This window comes from Saccostrea cucullata, unplaced genomic scaffold, assembly GCF_032062105.1.
Source record: "Saccostrea cucullata isolate Sc308-1 unplaced genomic scaffold, CSIRO_AGI_Scuc_v1 ctg4865, whole genome shotgun sequence".
In the NCBI taxonomy this organism is placed as follows: domain Eukaryota; kingdom Metazoa; phylum Mollusca; class Bivalvia; order Ostreida; family Ostreidae; genus Saccostrea; species Saccostrea cuccullata.
In genome coordinates, this window is record NW_026925948.1 from 38,403 (window position 1) to 56,869 (window position 18,467).

Consider the following 18,467-nt stretch of genomic DNA (forward strand, 5'->3'; position numbering starts at 1 on the left):
TTATCGTATTCAAGGCATTGATTATTTTGATTTTTTTTTCATTTTATATAATTGACCTTTTTTAATTGGCTTTTGTTTCAAAATTTAATTTCAAGATAACGTTCTTTGTTCTGTTGTTTGTTAAAACTAAAACGGATTGTCATAACTTACTAAAGCTTACTTATTTTTATATCTTGATGTTTAGTTGATTTCGTAGAATTACTTATGAAGTTTGATATAGAAAGCGATCATCTTTTCAGTCTTTTGTCATATTCATTATATTCATAAAATAAAAGAACAACTGGAGTTATTCATTTGATACCTAGTAGAATATAGAAATATTTCTTTTTAAACTGAATCATCATTTTTTGGATAATATTGTTTTATCATGTCACCTGAGTTAACTCAGGTGAACTACTATTGCTTTCTGTTTTGGTCCGTCGTCATGCGTTGTGCATCCTGCGGTAGCATTTGAATATTTTCAGCTTCTACTCTGCAACCATTTAATCAATTTCAACCAATTTTGGCAAAAAAACGTTTATGGCGGAAGGGGGAAAATTGTGAATTTCATTTTCCCTTGGGGCTTGAGGGGTGGGGCCGAAACCACTTAAATTAATGCAATCTTTTAAATGTTTCTTCTTTACTCCTGTTGAGTGTCCTCTTTTAAAAATTGTGAAACTTGTGGCTCAAGGGTCAGAGGTTCTAGTGCTATGGTTGGGTTATATAGATTATATACTGAAATTGCAATTTATTTCTTTGAAATTCTTCTTCACTGCTCATTGGTATTAAACAAACAAACTTAGTTGAAATTTTGATGAGGAAGGGCGCCAGATCCAAAATTGAGAATTTCATGGCCCATTGATTATTGCTAATTATTACTGGTTAGTTTAAATGAAATTTTTTCCCCCTACTCTGCCTATGGGTATTTAGTAACCAAACTAAGCATGCTAAATGTATAGTTATGATGAGCAGCGGCACGATGTTTCTTTCAAAATTGTGAATGACATGGCCTCTCGTTTAAAACACGAACCAAATTCAAAAGTTTGAAAGTTGTTACATTATGCTTAGGTGACCTATAAGGCCCATGGGTCTCTTGTTCTTTTGTCTATCCAGAATGGACACAGCTACTCTTCTGGGAGTGATACTGACCATGATGAACGTGGACAGTCAGATCTTACATGGTGGACATGAACCGGTGGGCAACTGTCGATTGACTAATACAGAGGAACTAGAGCTTCTGTTTAACTCAGCAACCAGGAAAGTGATAACGTCTCATTTGAACATGATAGAGACTCAGATGCTAAAATATCAGATGGAGCTGGATAATTTTAAGAAAGAAATTACCGAACAAATGAAGACTATGCAGTATACTGTTCCCGGCGGAACTGAAAAACTAGGTAGGAATTTCCTATCTCCTTGCGTATGAATAGCATATTTTGCAAACGAAAGAGTGTTTTGATTACAATTGCAAGAATGGAGATGGAGCGTTATTCGAAAAGTATAAAGTATTGTTCGGATACCATTGGACATTCAGACAACGTTACAGAAATCTTTTTCAGATCTCAGTTATTCCATTCTTAATTATTAATATTTTATCCTGCAACTACCCCTTGCATTGACCAAATAAAGGTAACCTTATAAAACAAAGGTTTATCCGGTTGCTGCCCAAATAAGGCTGCGTGCATGTATTCCACAGGAGTTCGCGTACCTATCAATTTGCCAAAATTTTCGGTAAATAAAAAAAAATACGTAATACCTATACATGTAATAATAACACAAGGAGTGCAACGGTTGTCCGCGATGCCATGACGTGACGTCACGGGCGGTCCATTTACCCAAAAGGCAAAAAACATACACAATTGAATAGAGATAACGATATTACGTTTAAATACGAGTAAAAGTACTTGTACCTCCCCGTTTTGAATTTTCTTGAATGTCTACTAACTTGCCTCTGGATCTTTTCGCATACGACCTCAATCGTCTAGATTAGCATTTCAGGCAGTTTTGTTCCTTTTTGGATAAATGGACGCGCCCGTGACGTCACGTCATGGGTCGCGGACAACGGATATTTGAGCGAAGTTGTAGAGAAATGTCACCGCTGCTGCTGTAAAACATGCGTTTGAAATTATATGCATTAAGAGCAATAAAGAATGGTCCCTTCCAAAAAGATTGGTGTGTGTTTTATAATTTTCGATTAAAGATTAATTGTGCGACAGCCTTGATATTAAGCGAGGGGTTCCCAGGTGACCACAAATGCGTTGCACTCCTTGTGTTATTATTATACCTATTACGTATTTTTTTATTTAATGAAAATTTCGGTATAATTGATAGGTACGCGAACTCCTGTGATGTATTCCGACGTTCTAAAAGCATTGTGACGTCATGTTTATTGCAATGTTTACGCCATGGCGTCTGAGTTTCAACTGAAGAGATGTGCCTAAATCATTCGGAAAAAGCTTGTTTTTGACTTTCAAATGTATCATTTTGTTGCAGGATATATAAAATACATGGTAACTGTCCTGAAATATAAGCGATATTTGGGTGAGGGTAAGAAAACGTGATGGAGGGCGAGGCTTGCTGATCCCTCTTACGTTTTCTTACCCTCACCCAAATGTCGCTTATATTTCATGACAGTTATCATGTATTTTGTTTATCATGCAACATATTCTTAACATTTGAAAGTCCAAAATAAGCTATTTCCGATAGATTTAGGGATAGAATGCACTTTACCGGTACGGCCGCCATTTTGATTCTAGATACGCGCGTGAGAGTGCGCGGCGTAAAAACTTAGCAACGTATCAACTATGATGGGCGACGCCATTTTCTTGTGCAAGATACTCTCGAAGCGAGAAAAAAAGATATCTAAATGTTTTTTCGCTTTTTTAAGCGGGGGTGTGGGGGCGGCAGCCCCCAATACGTAAAAAAAAGAATAAAGCAAACTTACCTTAGTCGTTAGATAAATCTGCGCTAAGACTCTATACGTGACACTATACACACATGTAGAACCATTGTGTCTTTTTTTTTGCAGTGTTGTAAATACGTTTTTATGGGTGATGAAGGAGATAAACGTCAATTTTTAATTATAGCTAAAGTGCATTCTTGTTTTAGTAAGATTTCCTATATAACTGCATTCCATGTGGATCAATGATTGTAAAGTTCCAGTGTTTTGCAAATTGAAATCTCTAGATTTTTTAGTTCGTAAATCCAGGAGTATGTTAGATTAACTGCAGCTCTGTTTCCAGAAATATAAGATTTGTCTCTTTACTCTCTTACGTTTCATTTTTCTTATACTGCCGATTGCTGTTTCTCGAAACAAGACCGTCGATCCTCACTGCATGTTTACAAGTTTTGCCCCTCCACTTATTCAACATTTCCATAAACTAAGGATCACATTTATCGCTAAAATTTCCAAAAATTCTAGAATGCTGCAATCAGTCAATTAAAAATATCCATTCATAGAAAACACAATACAAATCATCGTAAATAAGGTGCATGTTGCATCACTGTTTACAATCATATAGAGTGGAAGTCAAACTTTCTATTTCACGTCACCTACCCTGACCAATCACAGCACTTAAATAAATCAACAACGTCATTCTTGGAATGTGGCCAACAAAATGAAAGCCAAAGGTTTGTTTTGAAAGTGCTTTTAGTTTTAATTAATAACTTCGTTAATTAAACGAAGTTTATTAACATGAAAAATGACAAGGAATTCAAAAAATAGGTTATTTTTGCATTTTATTGCCTTTTTAGCGAAATCGTCACGCTGACATGTGACTCTCTTATAGAGAAAGAGCACGTGCTATTTCCATGTTATTTGGGCGTACCGCTAAAGTGCAGTTGTCCCGATTTAGGTACTTCTCTACAGTTGAAACTGTGACGCCATAGCGTAAACATTGCAATATACATGACGTCACAATGCTTTTAGAACGTCAGAATACGAGCAGAAATATGAGCGATATTTTGGCTCGGGTCGAAAACGTAAGATGGCTCGGCAAGCCCCCCCCCCCCTCTATCACGTTTTCTTACCCTCGCCCAAATATCGCTTAACCATGTATTTCATATTAGTTATACCTCATTTACAGACAACGAATGAACCTTATCACGTTCACTCCATAATTGGAGGACCTGGGTTCAAACCCCGGCTGCGATTGCACGAATTCGATAAAAATAAGAAGAAACTGTTATTACTAGGGATGGCAATTTTTGTAACCAGTTAACCGATTACTCGGTCGGAACAATGAGAATCGGTTAGAAAATTTGTGATCGGTTAGTCGGAAAAAATAAAATTGAACATAATTTTCTTAAAATTTATTTTTAAAAAAAGAAATAAATGCAATAAGGTTGAACATTTAGCAAATTAATACATATCTAATTGAACGTTTAAACAATTAATTTTAAACCGTGAAATATGATGGAATCAAAAATACTTAATTTACCAATCGTTTTTCATGTTCCAAATAAGCATGAACTAAAATTTGAGCTATCTATATGCTTCATTACTGTGTTTATTATTTTTTTTGATATCAAGTAATTTGAAAATTCACATTTCGGTTGTTATCATTATTTTTAAAATCATATATCTAAACCCTATATAGATAAAAAAAATCATTCTGATCTGATTTTGCAAAGTATCAGTGACCCTTAACAAGAAGTTTGAATTTCAATAAAAACCAAATGTTTAAGGCTATTGTTATGCAATGCTTTCCTGATTCAAAGGTTTACGACTTGTAAATGGAAGTTCATCAGGGGAAGGAAGGGTGGAGGTCTATAAGGATGGAGTCTGGGGAACAGTGTGTGTTGACAGCTGGGATTCTAATGATGCTAATGTGGTCTGTAAACAACTATTTGGATTAGAAAGGTGAATGTCTTCATAATTAGATATGTTTATAAAAGATCAAAATTTTATTTATTTATTTGTGTGTGTGTCCGTTTAAGAGTCCTCGTCAAAGATTTAAAAACGTAACTGTTATTATTGTTGTTTCATACTTAAAGCCAGGGTTATCAGCAACTAACAAGGTGTATTTTTTTACCTCAATATTTAAAAGGCAAGGTATGGCAGTTTCAACTGCTGTATTTGGAAAAGGAGCAGGAACTGTCTATTTAGATTTACAATGTAGTGGTGCTGAAACTGATGTTCTCGACTGTCCTCATTCAACCACAGCCAACTGTACTCATTCAGAAGATGCCGGAGTTGTTTGTTTTCTTCCAAACCGTACGTGAATGTATTTTATAAATACATGTACAACGACCTTTAGATTGGATTTTAAGGCAGTAATCTTGATGTTTTTGATTTTACATTTTATGACAGGCCATGTCAGGTTATCCAAAGGAATTTCTACAAACGAAGGCTTGATTGAGGTGTTTATCAATGGGAAATGGGGCGCTGTCTGTGATCAAGTGTGGGATAATAATGATGCCAAAGTCGCTTGTCGCTCCTTGGGATATTCTTGGTAAAATGTTATCATGTCTTTTAAGTTGCAAGAGATTCTTTGTTAAATATATTTTTTCATCGTAAAAAATTATTTCGCTGATCTCATAACATTTCAGAAAGAGATTTCGTGTCAATTTTTGAAATTTGCGTTTGCTTGACTCAAATTTGCGAATGTTTTCAAGGCTATTTGACTTTCATTCTGCATTATAATTCTTACAAACCAGATATCAAGATAAATGGCAGGAAACATTGCATGTCGCATGTTTCGTATTTTTTTTATTTTTATGGATTGATTCAAAGGGGTGCTGCGGTGAATTCGTCGGTTTTCGGACCCGGTAATGGACACATTTGGTTGGACGGCATTAATTGCAATGGGAATGAGGGTAATCTGTTACAGTGTGCAGACTCGGTAACTGGATCCAACAGGTGCAATGCTGGAAAAATCGTTGGAGTTGTATGTAATCCTACGAATAATGGTGGGTAAAGACAATAAAGTATACTTTGTTTTAGGAAATACTAAACTTTTATATAAGATTTTTTTTGAAATTCAATTTCAGCTTCAGTTAGAATTGTTAATGGTAGCTCTGTTGATGAGGGTCGAGTTGAAGTTTTGATTAATGGCCAGTGGGGAAGTGTATGTGATAACGGATGGAGTAAAAGTGATGCTGATATAACTTGTAAAAGTCTTGGATATAAAGGGTAAATTTCCTTTCTTTTTTAATTCATCTTCTTTTCTTCTTTATTTTTTCTTCTTTTTTTCGGAAATATTTGGTTCCATCTTTTCTTGTTTTAAAGAGGTTTGTCCGTTTCCTCCTCTGTGTTTGGAGAAGGCAGTGGCCGGACATGGTTAGACAGAGTGAATTGCTATGGAAATAAAAAGTCTCTCTTTGAGTGCTCACAATCAGTGATTGGATCAAACACTTGTCGTTATGGTAATACAGCTGGAGTGGTTTGTTACAACACAAGGAATGGTGAGTTAAGAGAACAGTTGATAATTCAAGATTTCAAAGATTGATATATTAGTTGATTTATCCATTTTTAACTCACCTGAGCCGAAGGCTCAAGTGAGCTTTTCTGATCACATTGTGTCCGTCGTCCGTCCGTCCGTCTAGCTGTCCAGCCGTCTGTCCGTCCGTAAACTTTTCACATTTTCGACTTCTTCTCAAGAACCAATGGGCCAATTTTAACCAAACTTGGTACAAAGCATCCTTAGGTAAAAGGGAGTTTAAATTGTAAAAATGAAGGGCCAAGTCCCCTTACAAGGGGGGATAATCAAGAAAAGACAAAAATAGGGTTGGGTCATTAAAAAATCTTCTTCTCAAGAACCACTGGGCCAGGAAAGCTGAAACTTATGTGAAAGCATCCTTGGGTAGTGTAGATTCTAAATTGTTCAAATCATGACCATCGGGGGTAGGGCGGGGCCACAATGGGGAATCCAAGTTTTACAAAGAAATATATAGGAAAAATCTTTAAAAATCTTCTTCTCAAGAACCACTGGGCCAGAAAAGCTGAAACTTATATGGAAGCATCGTGGGGTAGTGTAGATTCTAAATTGTACAAATCATGACCCCAGGGGGTTGGGCGGGGCCACAATGGGAAATCAAAGATTTACTTAGAAATATATAGGAAAAATCTTTAAAAATCTTCTTCTCAAGAACCACTGGGCCGGAAAAGCTGAAACTTATATGGAAGCATCCTGGGGTAGTGTAGATTCTAAATTATACAAATCATGACCCCAGGGGGTTGGGCGGGGCCACAATGGGAAATCAAATATTTACTTAGAAATATATAGGAAAAAACTTTAAAAATCTTCTTCTCAAGAACCACTGGGCCAGAAAAACTGAAACTAATATGAAAGCATCGTGGGGTAGTGTAGATTCTAAATTGTTCAAATCATGACCCCCGGGGATAGGGCGGGGCCACAATGGGGAATCAAAGTTTTACATAGAAATATATAGGAAAAATCTTTAAAAAATCTTCTTCTCAAGAACCACTGGGCCAGAAAAGCTGAAACTTATATGGAAGCATCCTGGGGTAGTGTAGATTCTAAATTGTACAAATCATGACCCCAGGGGGTTGGGCGGGGCCACAATGGGAAATCAAAGATTTACTTAGAAATATATAGGAAAAAACTTTTAAAATCTTCTTATCAAGAACCACTGGGCCAGAAAAGCTGAAACTTATATGAAAGCATTGTGGGGTAGTGTAGATTCTAAATTGTACAAATCATGACCCCCGGGGCCACAATGGGGAATCCAAGTTTTACATAGAAAAATATAGGAAAAATCTTAAAAATTCTTCTCCTTAATAACCACTGGGCCAGAAAAGCTGAAACTTGTGTGGAAGCATCCTAGGGTAGTGTAGATTCTAAATTGTTAAAATCATGACCGGGGGGTTGACCCCAGGGGGGGGGGGGGGCGGGGCCACAATGGGAATCAAAGTTTTACATAGAAATATATTGGACAATCTTTGAAAAGCTGAAACTTATGTGAAAGCATCCTGGGGTAGTATTAATTTCAACTTGTCTAAATTATGATGAGTGAAGTTGGGTGGGGTCACAATATGTATAACAAGGGGGAAATCTAGTAAAGAACAGAATGGTCAAAGCTTCTAGGGTGAGCGATGTGGCCCATGGGCCTCTTGTTTTATTTGTAATTTTATAGATTCAGTTAGAATAGTTAATGGTAGCATCTTTCATGAGGGTCAGTAGAAGTTCTGACTTATATGGCAATGGAGAAGTGTATGCGACAAGGATGGGGCAAATCATGATGCCCAAGTGACTTGCAAGAGTCTTGGATATACAAGGTGTCCTAGGACATATTATAATAAAACTGATGTTAATAAAATATTTAATAAAAATAATTTAGAAATTCATAAAATCTATTAAATGTAAATAACTTAAAAGTTCAAAAATTTTTAAAAGTTTTATACATTTACAATGGTAAATTGTACATAAAGGTTTCTATAGATTTGTTGACTAATTATAAACAAGGAATGAATCATAGAAAAATATAGGAAAAATCTTACGTATGTCATCATTTTGGTGAATTGCATTATTCCTTCGCGTCTTCTGTTTTTGGAGAGGGTCCTAGTCAAATATGGATGTTTAACAGCGTTCACTGCTGGGGATATGTACAGTCTCTATAGGCTTACGAAATCAGTAATTGGGTCTGATGTGTGTACTTCTGGTATAAATGCTGGGGTTGTTTTTATCAAACAGGAAATATATATCCCGGCAACTTTAGCTGTACTTATGTGAACGCTTTTTAATTAGCGTCTATTGCCCTTAATTTTTTAAATATCTGGAAGCTTGGGTGGGGTCACAATAATTAATTATCAGTAAATGAGGAAGATCTGAATTTTAAATACATTTTTCTATAATTCATTAACTTTACAAAATCTATACATATATGGTAAAATACTCGAGGATAATTGCAATTTTTGGATTTTAGAATCGGTAAGAATTGTTAATGGTAGTTCTGAGTATGAAGGTCGAGTTGAAGTTTTGATAAACGAGCAATGGCGGAGTATTTGCAATAAAGGATGGGATAAAAATGATGCTGATGTGACTTGTAAAAGTATTGGATATTCAGGGTAATTTCTCTTAATTTTTGAAACATTTTGCCTATCAAGAAAAAAAATAATTTTTTACCTAAAATCTACTTTTAAATGTATTAATCAAGCGTTAAAAGTTCAAAAATTTTTATTCCTTTTCTGGATATCTTTAGAATGGTGCAATTGTACATAAAGTTTGTTTGGTCTGAGAAAATGTAATGTTCAAATAAAAAATATGTAAGAGTCGAATTCCTCCAAATCACTTCCACAACCACCCTGGCTTGTTTTTCAGAGGTCTCCCGGTTTCCCACTCTGTGTTTGGAGAGGGACCTGATTCAGTATGGATGTTGTCCACAGGAAATTGTCATGGAGGTGAACCATCGTTACTGGGATGTATTCAGTCAGTAATTGCATCTAACAGCTGTAGTAATGGTGGACACGCTGGGGTCGTTTGTTACCACAATGGAAACGGTATTTCAAAAGGATAATTTTTCATTTACATTGAATGTATGTTTATTAACAAATTAAACACCCTCTTGTCGTTATTATTTGATTCTTTTATAGATTCAGTCAGAATAGTTAACGGTAGCTCTGCAGACGAAGGTCGGGTCGAGGTTATGATAAAGGGTGAATGGCAGAATGTTTGTGACAGAGGATGGGGCAAGACGGATGCTGATGTCACTTGTAAAAGTTTAGGATATTCAGGGTAAAGTCTCCAACAAAATGGTAGATAAAATAGCTTGTTATGCCATCTTAAAATACTAGTATAGGATAATTTTACCAATTTTTTTTTAGAAACGTTTAAGAATTGTTGATTGGTCGGTTTCTTAATATTATTATTCTTTTTTTTGAAGTCTTGATAAACTTTTTTGGTCCGAAGTATTTGCAATAAAGGATGTTAAAACTGATTAAAACCTTTTTTGTAAAAGGTGTGATATTAGGGTAATTTCTCTTAATTTTGCGCGCAAACACTGCGTAGCCGTGATATCGTGAAATGACTCAACTTTAAAACGCCTTTTACATTTTTTTTTGAAACCTTAAAATCATTGTATAAGGATTTTTGTAATGTATTAATAACATCGTTGCAATCAAATGTCACGCGCATGCATTCCTTTTCTCCGATATGGCTGAAACAAAAATCTGCAATTTTCTTGTTTTTTGCCGAAATGCTTTGAAATTTTAAACATAGTCATGCAGAAAATGTAATGTTCAAATAAAAAATATGAAAGCACGCGCATTGCTGCCAATTGGCTAACCAACTTTAAATGGCTATAACTTCCTTGATTTTCAACCAAACATCTGTGTTTGGAGAGGGACATTATAGACTCTTACAAAAAGGTATGGTTATCATGCACATTGCACGCGCATGCACGGAAGTTGCTCATGGATTGGTGAACAAAAATCGTTACTTTGAAATGCTTTGTTTCATAGTCATAATTGATATACAACAGTATGATTTAATGGCGGACACGTGCGGTGCAATCTGATTTAACAATGGCTAAATTGGATTTTCCATAATTTTTCATGGGATACATTGAATGTATGTTTATTACAAATTAAATCTCCTCATGTCATATGCATTTGATTCTTTTATAGGTTGAAACAGAAAGTCAGAATATTAATGCTTTGATAGCTAAAACATGCATGCATTAGGATATCCGTATAGGTTTTGATAAAGGGTAATAATTTCATGAAATTGTGCATACATGTGAACTGTAATCTGATTGCTTAAACTTTAAATTGTTTTGGATGGTAATTCAACCAAACAGTAATGGCCAAATATAGAAAAAGATAGCTAAATTAGCTTGTTTATGGTCATCATGCAAATGCATCTGCATAAAACTTATTTATTGAATTTTTACCAAAAAGGGAGTTGGGGAGCGTTTGGGGAACATCTTTTTTTAATTTTAGATTATTTTAGGATATGAATTTATATGTACTGATACAGCTGTATTAGAAATAACTTTTCATTTCAATGTAATAATACTTCAAATTCGACGATTTTGAATTGGTATTGAATTATTGCTAAATGATAATGGCTATACACTGACTAAATTGTTTGATAAATGAACGGATAATGTCATATAGACATTAAGACACTCAAAATAGAAAAAAAATAACTGTGAGAGAGATTTTGCTGAAAATGACGAAGATATAGAGGATAAATGTATACAGTATATATACAATTTGTTACAGTAAGCAACCACCATAATAAATTACACCTGTAAATATTGATTTAATATTTTCTGTAGAGGACTCCCGGTCCTATCTTCTCTGTTTGGAGAAGGCGGTGGTGAAATATGGTTGAATGGTATAAATTGTAATGGAAGTGAAGATTCCTTGCTGAAGTGTCGACAATCTACAATTGGATCAAGCAGCTGTAGTGGTGGGGCAGCAGGAGTTGTTTGCTACCATTCAGAAAATGGTAAGTTCATATATTTCAACGTCTAATGAGATATATACTGCAGTATTCCTGTAAAGGACTTATATAACTAATCAATCTAATACCCTGGTACTAACAAAAATATTTTTACATTTAAGCCTTTTCCTAGGGCTTTGTCTACTAGTTTTTTTCTTTAAAATCAATAATCATTTGCTTTATTACAGATTTAGTACGAATGATAAGTGGTAGCTCTGTACATGAAGGTCGAGTGGAGGTTTTCATAAATGGACAATGGCGAAGTGTGTGCAACAATATGTGGGACACAAATGATGCTAATGTGACTTGTAGAGGACTAGGGTACTCAGGGTAATCAAACGTTATATTCAATGCAACTTCTTTTGATCAACTAGATTTTATAAATCCTTTTTTTAAAAATAGGAATCAAGCGCAAAAGTTGATTAAAGCAATAGAAATTTAAAGAACATAACAAACTCGGGTCTTTAAAAAAAATCAGAGGTGGGATCAGGTGTCAAAATGAAATAAGCAGTCCGTGTCGACCGGTCACGCGCGCCTTCCCCTCCTCATCCCCATCGAGGGAAAAACGTGAAATTCAGAGAAATTAACGATTATGAGAAAGGGCTGTCATTATTTGCCTTAATGAAAGACAATATTTACCGACCATGTCACTGTAACAAAGCTCTCACAAAGCATTTGTGTAACTGTCACAAAGCCTTTGCGAAATGTTGCATATTAAACGACACTGTTAGTATTCTTATTCAATCATAATGTCTGCCACCAGCTCGACTTGTTTTAGAAATTCTTAGTACATGGACGTAGAGTATAGACATGCTCTTGCGCATGAAATCAACTAGGAGACATAAACTCAAAGGAACTAAGTTGACGATAGGAAAAATTGGAGCCATCACGTTTATTATCAAGTTTTGTTTTGGGGTTGACATTTAAGTCTTTTCCTAGTTTTAAATATCTGAATATAAAAAAAATGTGGCAGACTCTGTGGTATATCCTATTTTGAGCTGAAAGGGATATATCGATTCAACGCAGGAATGGAAATAAATATTATTAATTGATAAAATGTCGTTGATATATCAAAATGTTTAATTTAAGACCTAAGAAAGAGAAATCTTCTTCTTTTCCCGTAAAAGATTGCAAATAGTTTTGAAAGTTTCCCGATTCACTAAAATACCAAAAAAAAAATAGGTCTGCTAAACATGGTGCATAATAAGTGCTAAAAAGAGAAATGCAAATGCAGTTTTTTGTAAAAGCAGAACTAATTTCTTAACATGTAAAATAAACTGATGATTTCATTTTTGTTGTAACAAGTCTTGGGCATGATTACAGATTAAGATGGAAATCTACATACATTTTCTCTCTTTGGTTTCCTTAATTAAACCCTAACTGTGATTAAAGTTTATGGTAATATTTTGGTAGAGGAATCCCGGCTTTATCAAGTTCATCCTCTGTGTTTGGAGAGACAAAGGGCCAAATGGCTGTGACCAACATTAACTGTAATGGATATGAAGATTCTTTGATCAAATGTGCACGATCCATAAGCAGAACCAACGTCTGTAACAATGGTAGACACGCAGGAGTCGTTTGTTACAACACCACTAATGGTAAGAGAGAGATTGGGAGAGAGAGAAAGAGAGATGATGTTACTTAACCACTGATTTCAAAACTCTTTTTAGACATAATTCGAATAGAAAACGAAAATTTTACAACAAATAACAGCGTAGTCAATCCAGAGGTGCTTATCAATGGTATTTGGATTGGATTTTGTAAAGACAGTTGGGAGTACATGGAAGCAAAGGTCATCTGCAGAAGTCTTGGCTACTCTGGGTAAACTCTCTCTCTCTCTCTCTCTACCTCTCTCGGGATTTTTGCGGTGTAATTTGATTCCATTTCGAAAAAGCCCCGATATAAAAAGTAGTTCGAAAATGACCCACTTAAAATTGTATAAAAATATAATCTCGAAAAGCTTAAGGACCTATACAACACTACCATGAAAGCTTTGTTATGTTTCTAAGATAAAATATTTGGTCTCTATTCTTACCAGTGTAACGTTGTGTTTTGGTTTTATTTCCTTATCATTGTTCATTAGTTTCTGAATTACCTCATACTTTGGTGTCATTTCGATGATATTGTTCATTAAGTTATACATGTATACCTTGGTGTTTTTGTCATTGTTCGTTACTTTTTGAGTCATGTCATATGTGCGTGTTATTTTGATGTATTTTGTCAATAGGCAATAATGCCCGTCGGACGTTATTTAATTTGATTACGTGACCGACTTCATGTCACATCCCAATGAAACTCTCAAAACTCTCAAAATTATATCTGATTTCTAAATTTAGTGTGTTATTACAATGTCATTGTTCATTAGTTATTCTTTAGTTTTATTTCGATGTAATTGGTTCATTAATCATTGAAAATACATATACACAAAAATTACATAGACGTTGCGCACGGTGTTGGTAGTCATATTGACGTTACGTCAAAATAACGTTAAAAAGTCATAACGTTGTTATAACGTTTTGAACCTTGTACATGCATATTTTAGGATTTAAAATGAATTTCATTTTTCAAAATATAAAAAAATAAAATAAAAGGGCACATAATGTTCATTGTTTGAACCTTTTTTTTTTTTTTTGAAATATTTAGATGTTTATTAATAAATCTTAAAAATAAATTTGAATTACTGAAATGCCAAAGGCACTCAGTGAATATTCCTCTTTCTATTTTTCTCACTTGTCTGTCTTATAAGGAGAAAATATATAAGTAGTTTTCCCTTTCAACCTCCTTCAATATTTTTTTTTCAGTTAGGTTATTACAAGTCTTTTATTTCTATAAAGCATGCGCTTTGGGTGTATAGAGAAAATGAATGAGAGTTAAATTTTTTTTATACTTCCTACGTTTCAATGGAACTGGTGTCATTTTGAATTTAAAAAAATAAGTATCAATTTAGTATATTGAGGGGATGAAAAAAGGAGGGATGGAGACGTTTCACCATTATTGAAAATCTGGTTTATCATTTATCACGAAAATTCTAAACATCTTTTTACTATTTTTGGTGAAAGAATTTAGGGGGGAGGGGGCTCTTATAATGCATACTTCGTTTAGTAGGGTATATTTTGTGGAAAGATATCATTTTGGGGTTTTCATAATTTTTTTCCTTTGGTACATGTACACATGATGATTAAGTGTAAGAAATATAATTTGTGAAAAAATCTCCAACAATCTCTGGGTTTAATATCGGGGATGGGGTGGGGGTGGTTCCTGCATGTCCACAAGTACCTGCGAGCTGGTACTACGGACCTGCATGAAAAAAGCCACGGCGATAATTATTTGACGCTCCTGACGTCATATGTACACATTGCGTAAAATGACGTTTTTCGTACCCGTGACAAAATGGCTACACTTTTATTGATGCTTGCATTTATTTTATGTAGACCATTACTGTAAAGACTGTGTAATTAGTAAATGCAGCATTAAATGTTCTTTCAAGCTACATAAATGATTGCTTTATATCTTACATTAGTTTATATATTTTTGATATGTTACTGAGACATATTTACTAACAATACAGTGACTCGTGTGTGCATAACAAAATGGCTACACTTAAGAAAGCCTTCCTAATATTTACGTTGGAAAAGTAATGTAAAATGTATCAATTCAGTTAATCTAAGAAATATATAGAGAATAATACATACCCTTTTCCATATCACATCCTGTATCAGCCCGAGACACCAATATCAGCCAGAGGGCCGAAGGCCCGAGGGCTGATATTGGTCGAGGGCTGATACAGGATGTGATGTGGAAAAGGGTATGTTTTATTATATTTATTACATACTTAGTAATAAAATACAGAACAAATTCAGTTGAGAAGAAAATAAGTAAATAATCATGCATGTACTTCTTACATACATGTACATAGTCTAATGTTTCATACGATTTGGGTTTGTTTCTACTTCTATTTCAATGCACTTGATCCGTAGTAATTTGAAAATAATCTATAGTATTACATGTATAAATTATTTGTAAATTAAGATTAACCTTATTTTCAAAAAGTTAAAATTAGGAGAATATGAACCCACCAAAAATTGTGTATGATCACAAGTATTGTTTTAGTGGTTTAATTTACGAAGGGTGTGATATTGACGTCACAATAGCCGTATCAGCCCTGCAGGGATGATATGGATTTGCAGGGCTGATACGGATATCAGCCCTGCAAATCCATATCAGCCCTGCAGGGCTGATACGGCTATTGTGACGTCAGCCATATCGCATATATGCAAAAAACCTGTATTTATTACTAAGTGTGTAATAAATGTACTTAAAGATTATTCACCAAAATTAATATTTTTCTGGGATTTATGTCTGGTACATATCTTCATTTCGGCTAATGTCAGTGTAAGGAAACGATTTCTTATTGTTAGACATTTTACTTACGCACTATAGATCCAATTTAAATTCATGAAATTAATAAAATGATTTAAAAACTCAACAATATCTTAAAGAATGCATATATTTTATTGTACCCCCTAAATTTCATTTAATTTAGAGAATTTTAAGTGCATTTTTTCATACCTTTTAGTTGCGCGAACAATAATTGATGTTACGTCGGACACGGGAATTTCGCCGTAAATGACCAATACTTAGTAACGCCTCATCATAGTTAAAATAATTTTAAATCATTTAAAAGAAAATTTTAAGAATTATTCATTACTTTACATAGCATAAATGATTTATTTATTATTTAATGTAAATATGACATCGCGAAACCGCAAATTTCTTTGCGACATAAAGAGTTAGCTACTTTAGTACCAACCCCGTGCGCAACGTCATTATAGTGAAAAAAGATTATCAAAATATTATATAAGCATTTTCTGAAGAGGACAATTCTTATATTGTAGATATGGTAGGATTGTAAACCGTAGACAAGGTGGGAATACATTTGGTGAACTGTATATAAAAGGTTTTAAGTGTACTGGAGCGGAAAGAACATTAGCTGGATGTAAATTTGGAACCATCGGCCTAGGAGACTGCAGTAATACTGGTGCAATAGAAGTGGAATGTTATACTGAAGTGAAAAGATATAAAGAATATATGAAAAGTAAGTATAGAACAATGCACTGTATATGGACTTTTCCAGATGCCTCTATAAAGGCTATTTATAGGAAATAAAAGATTTACATGTACAACAGAAATTTAAGAAGTAAGTGCAAAGAGAAAATATTTTTTGTCTTGTTAATGGTTAAAAAAAATGAAGAATTTCATTATGCTGAGCATCGCAATCGATCTCAATTACGCCATCGACTATATATTGTATATAGGCATCTTTGCTAGCCAAGGGTGACGACCCGCTCCTCTCCTCTTTTCTTCGTCACCCTTAGCTAGCGAAGATGGATAAAATATGTTTTCAACGGATTGTATATTTTATAAATGAACCATAGAAACGATATTGGTAAGTACTCAAATTATCGTACTTTTCATAACTTGTGACTTTGAAATTTAATTCGGTTAGCAAGTATCTATGAACAACTCGGGAATGCCGACTCCGTTTGGAGGCGGCGATTTCCCAGTTTTCATAATGGCGCCGGTTCTGACCTTTTCCTGGCACGTAAAATATCAAAATCGTAGAAAAAGCCAGAAAACGTCAGATATTTCGGACTACCTAAACCTATTGATACGTATATTCATTTGAGACTACATTACTCATCTACAGTCTGAAAATAGCTAAACTATGACCTTTTATGTTATAAAATGTAAACACTAATGAAGGTAGTGTGTATCAGTCTGAAATGCATACGGTAACTACTAAGGGTTTAACAAATAATGTGTGCTCCAACATTAAAAAATTTCAATAAAATGAGCATAATACTAATATTCATGCCAATACTAATATTCTTACTCAAAAACTTTTAATTTAAAGTTTTAATGGCTTTGCTATAAACTTTCAATACACACTATATGATTTTATCAGATACTACATGGTATTTCTACTAATACTTTTTGATTCAGTCTTGAAGTACAATAATTCAAGTTATTCTGTTTTATTACAAAAAGGTGTGTTTGTGAAACACTACGAGCCCGGTGGCAACATTTTTTTTAAAAAAGCTATTTTAACATATACGTCACAGTCAGGGTCAAAAGGCCATTGACATTGGTGTCATTTGAAAGAACTTGGTTAGTAAAGTATGGATACCAAATATAAAGTCTCTATCTCTTGTGGATCAAAAGTTATGGCAAAGGTACGAAAAAACTATTTTGAGCATACAGGTCACAGTCAAGGTCACAAGGTCATTGAACTTGGTGTCATTTTAAAGAGACTAATTAGTGGAGTATGCATGCTTAATATTCTTTCTCTATCTTCTTTGGTTCGAGGTTATGGCAAAGGTACTAAAAAACTATTTTTTAACATACAGATCACAGTCAAGGTCACAAGATCGTTGACATTGATGTCATTTGAAAGAGCTTGATAAGTGGAGTATGCATACCAAATATGAAGTCTCTGTCTTCCATGGTTTAAAAGTAATGGCAACAGTAAAATTTTACAGATAAAAAGCTATTTCAGCATATAGGTCACAGTCAAGGTCACAATTGACCTTGGTGTCATTTGAAAGAACTTAATTAGTGGAGTATGCATACCAAATATGAAGTCTTTATCTTTCATGATTCAAAAGTAATGGCGAAGGTTAAAGTTTGCAGACAAACAAACAAACAGACAGACAATTTACGCCCCGGATCTTTCAAATCGGGCGCATAAAAATACGTCATTACGGATAAACTAATTTAGATTTTAGTTACTAAAAATAAGCAATATTGTATATCAAAGAATGTTTTAGTTTACAGGTGTACCATAATCTGTTGAATTATACTTTTTCATATAAAGGATTCATTAGACTTGTCAATGGGACTTCAAGTAACGAAGGGCGTGTAGAGCTGTTTATCCACGGGAGATGGGGCAGTGTGTGTGATCACAGCTGGGACGACAATGACGCACGGGTTGTTTGCAGAAGTCTTGGATATTCAGGGTAAATATTTGCTGCACATGTATATATTTTGTACTTATGCAATAGGTAACGACGCACTTTGATG

At 34.4% G+C, this 18,467-nt stretch overlaps 1 protein-coding gene across 1 annotated transcript in view; it reads left to right on the top strand.

The window, feature by feature from the left end:
* Window positions 1–18,467, top strand: part of LOC134270139 (deleted in malignant brain tumors 1 protein-like) — a 53,190-nt gene that overhangs the window by 34,305 nt on the left and 418 nt on the right. Inside the window, exons 10-18 of the mRNA XM_062752317.1 lie at window positions 8,866–9,007; window positions 9,261–9,439; window positions 9,533–9,674; window positions 11,221–11,393; window positions 11,576–11,717; window positions 12,801–12,985; window positions 13,058–13,208; window positions 16,283–16,482; window positions 18,262–18,403. Coding sequence (XP_062608301.1) covers window positions 8,866–9,007; window positions 9,261–9,439; window positions 9,533–9,674; window positions 11,221–11,393; window positions 11,576–11,717; window positions 12,801–12,985; window positions 13,058–13,208; window positions 16,283–16,482; window positions 18,262–18,403 — 1,456 coding nt within the window. The remainder of the gene's footprint in view (window positions 1–8,865; window positions 9,008–9,260; window positions 9,440–9,532; window positions 9,675–11,220; window positions 11,394–11,575; window positions 11,718–12,800; window positions 12,986–13,057; window positions 13,209–16,282; window positions 16,483–18,261; window positions 18,404–18,467) is intronic.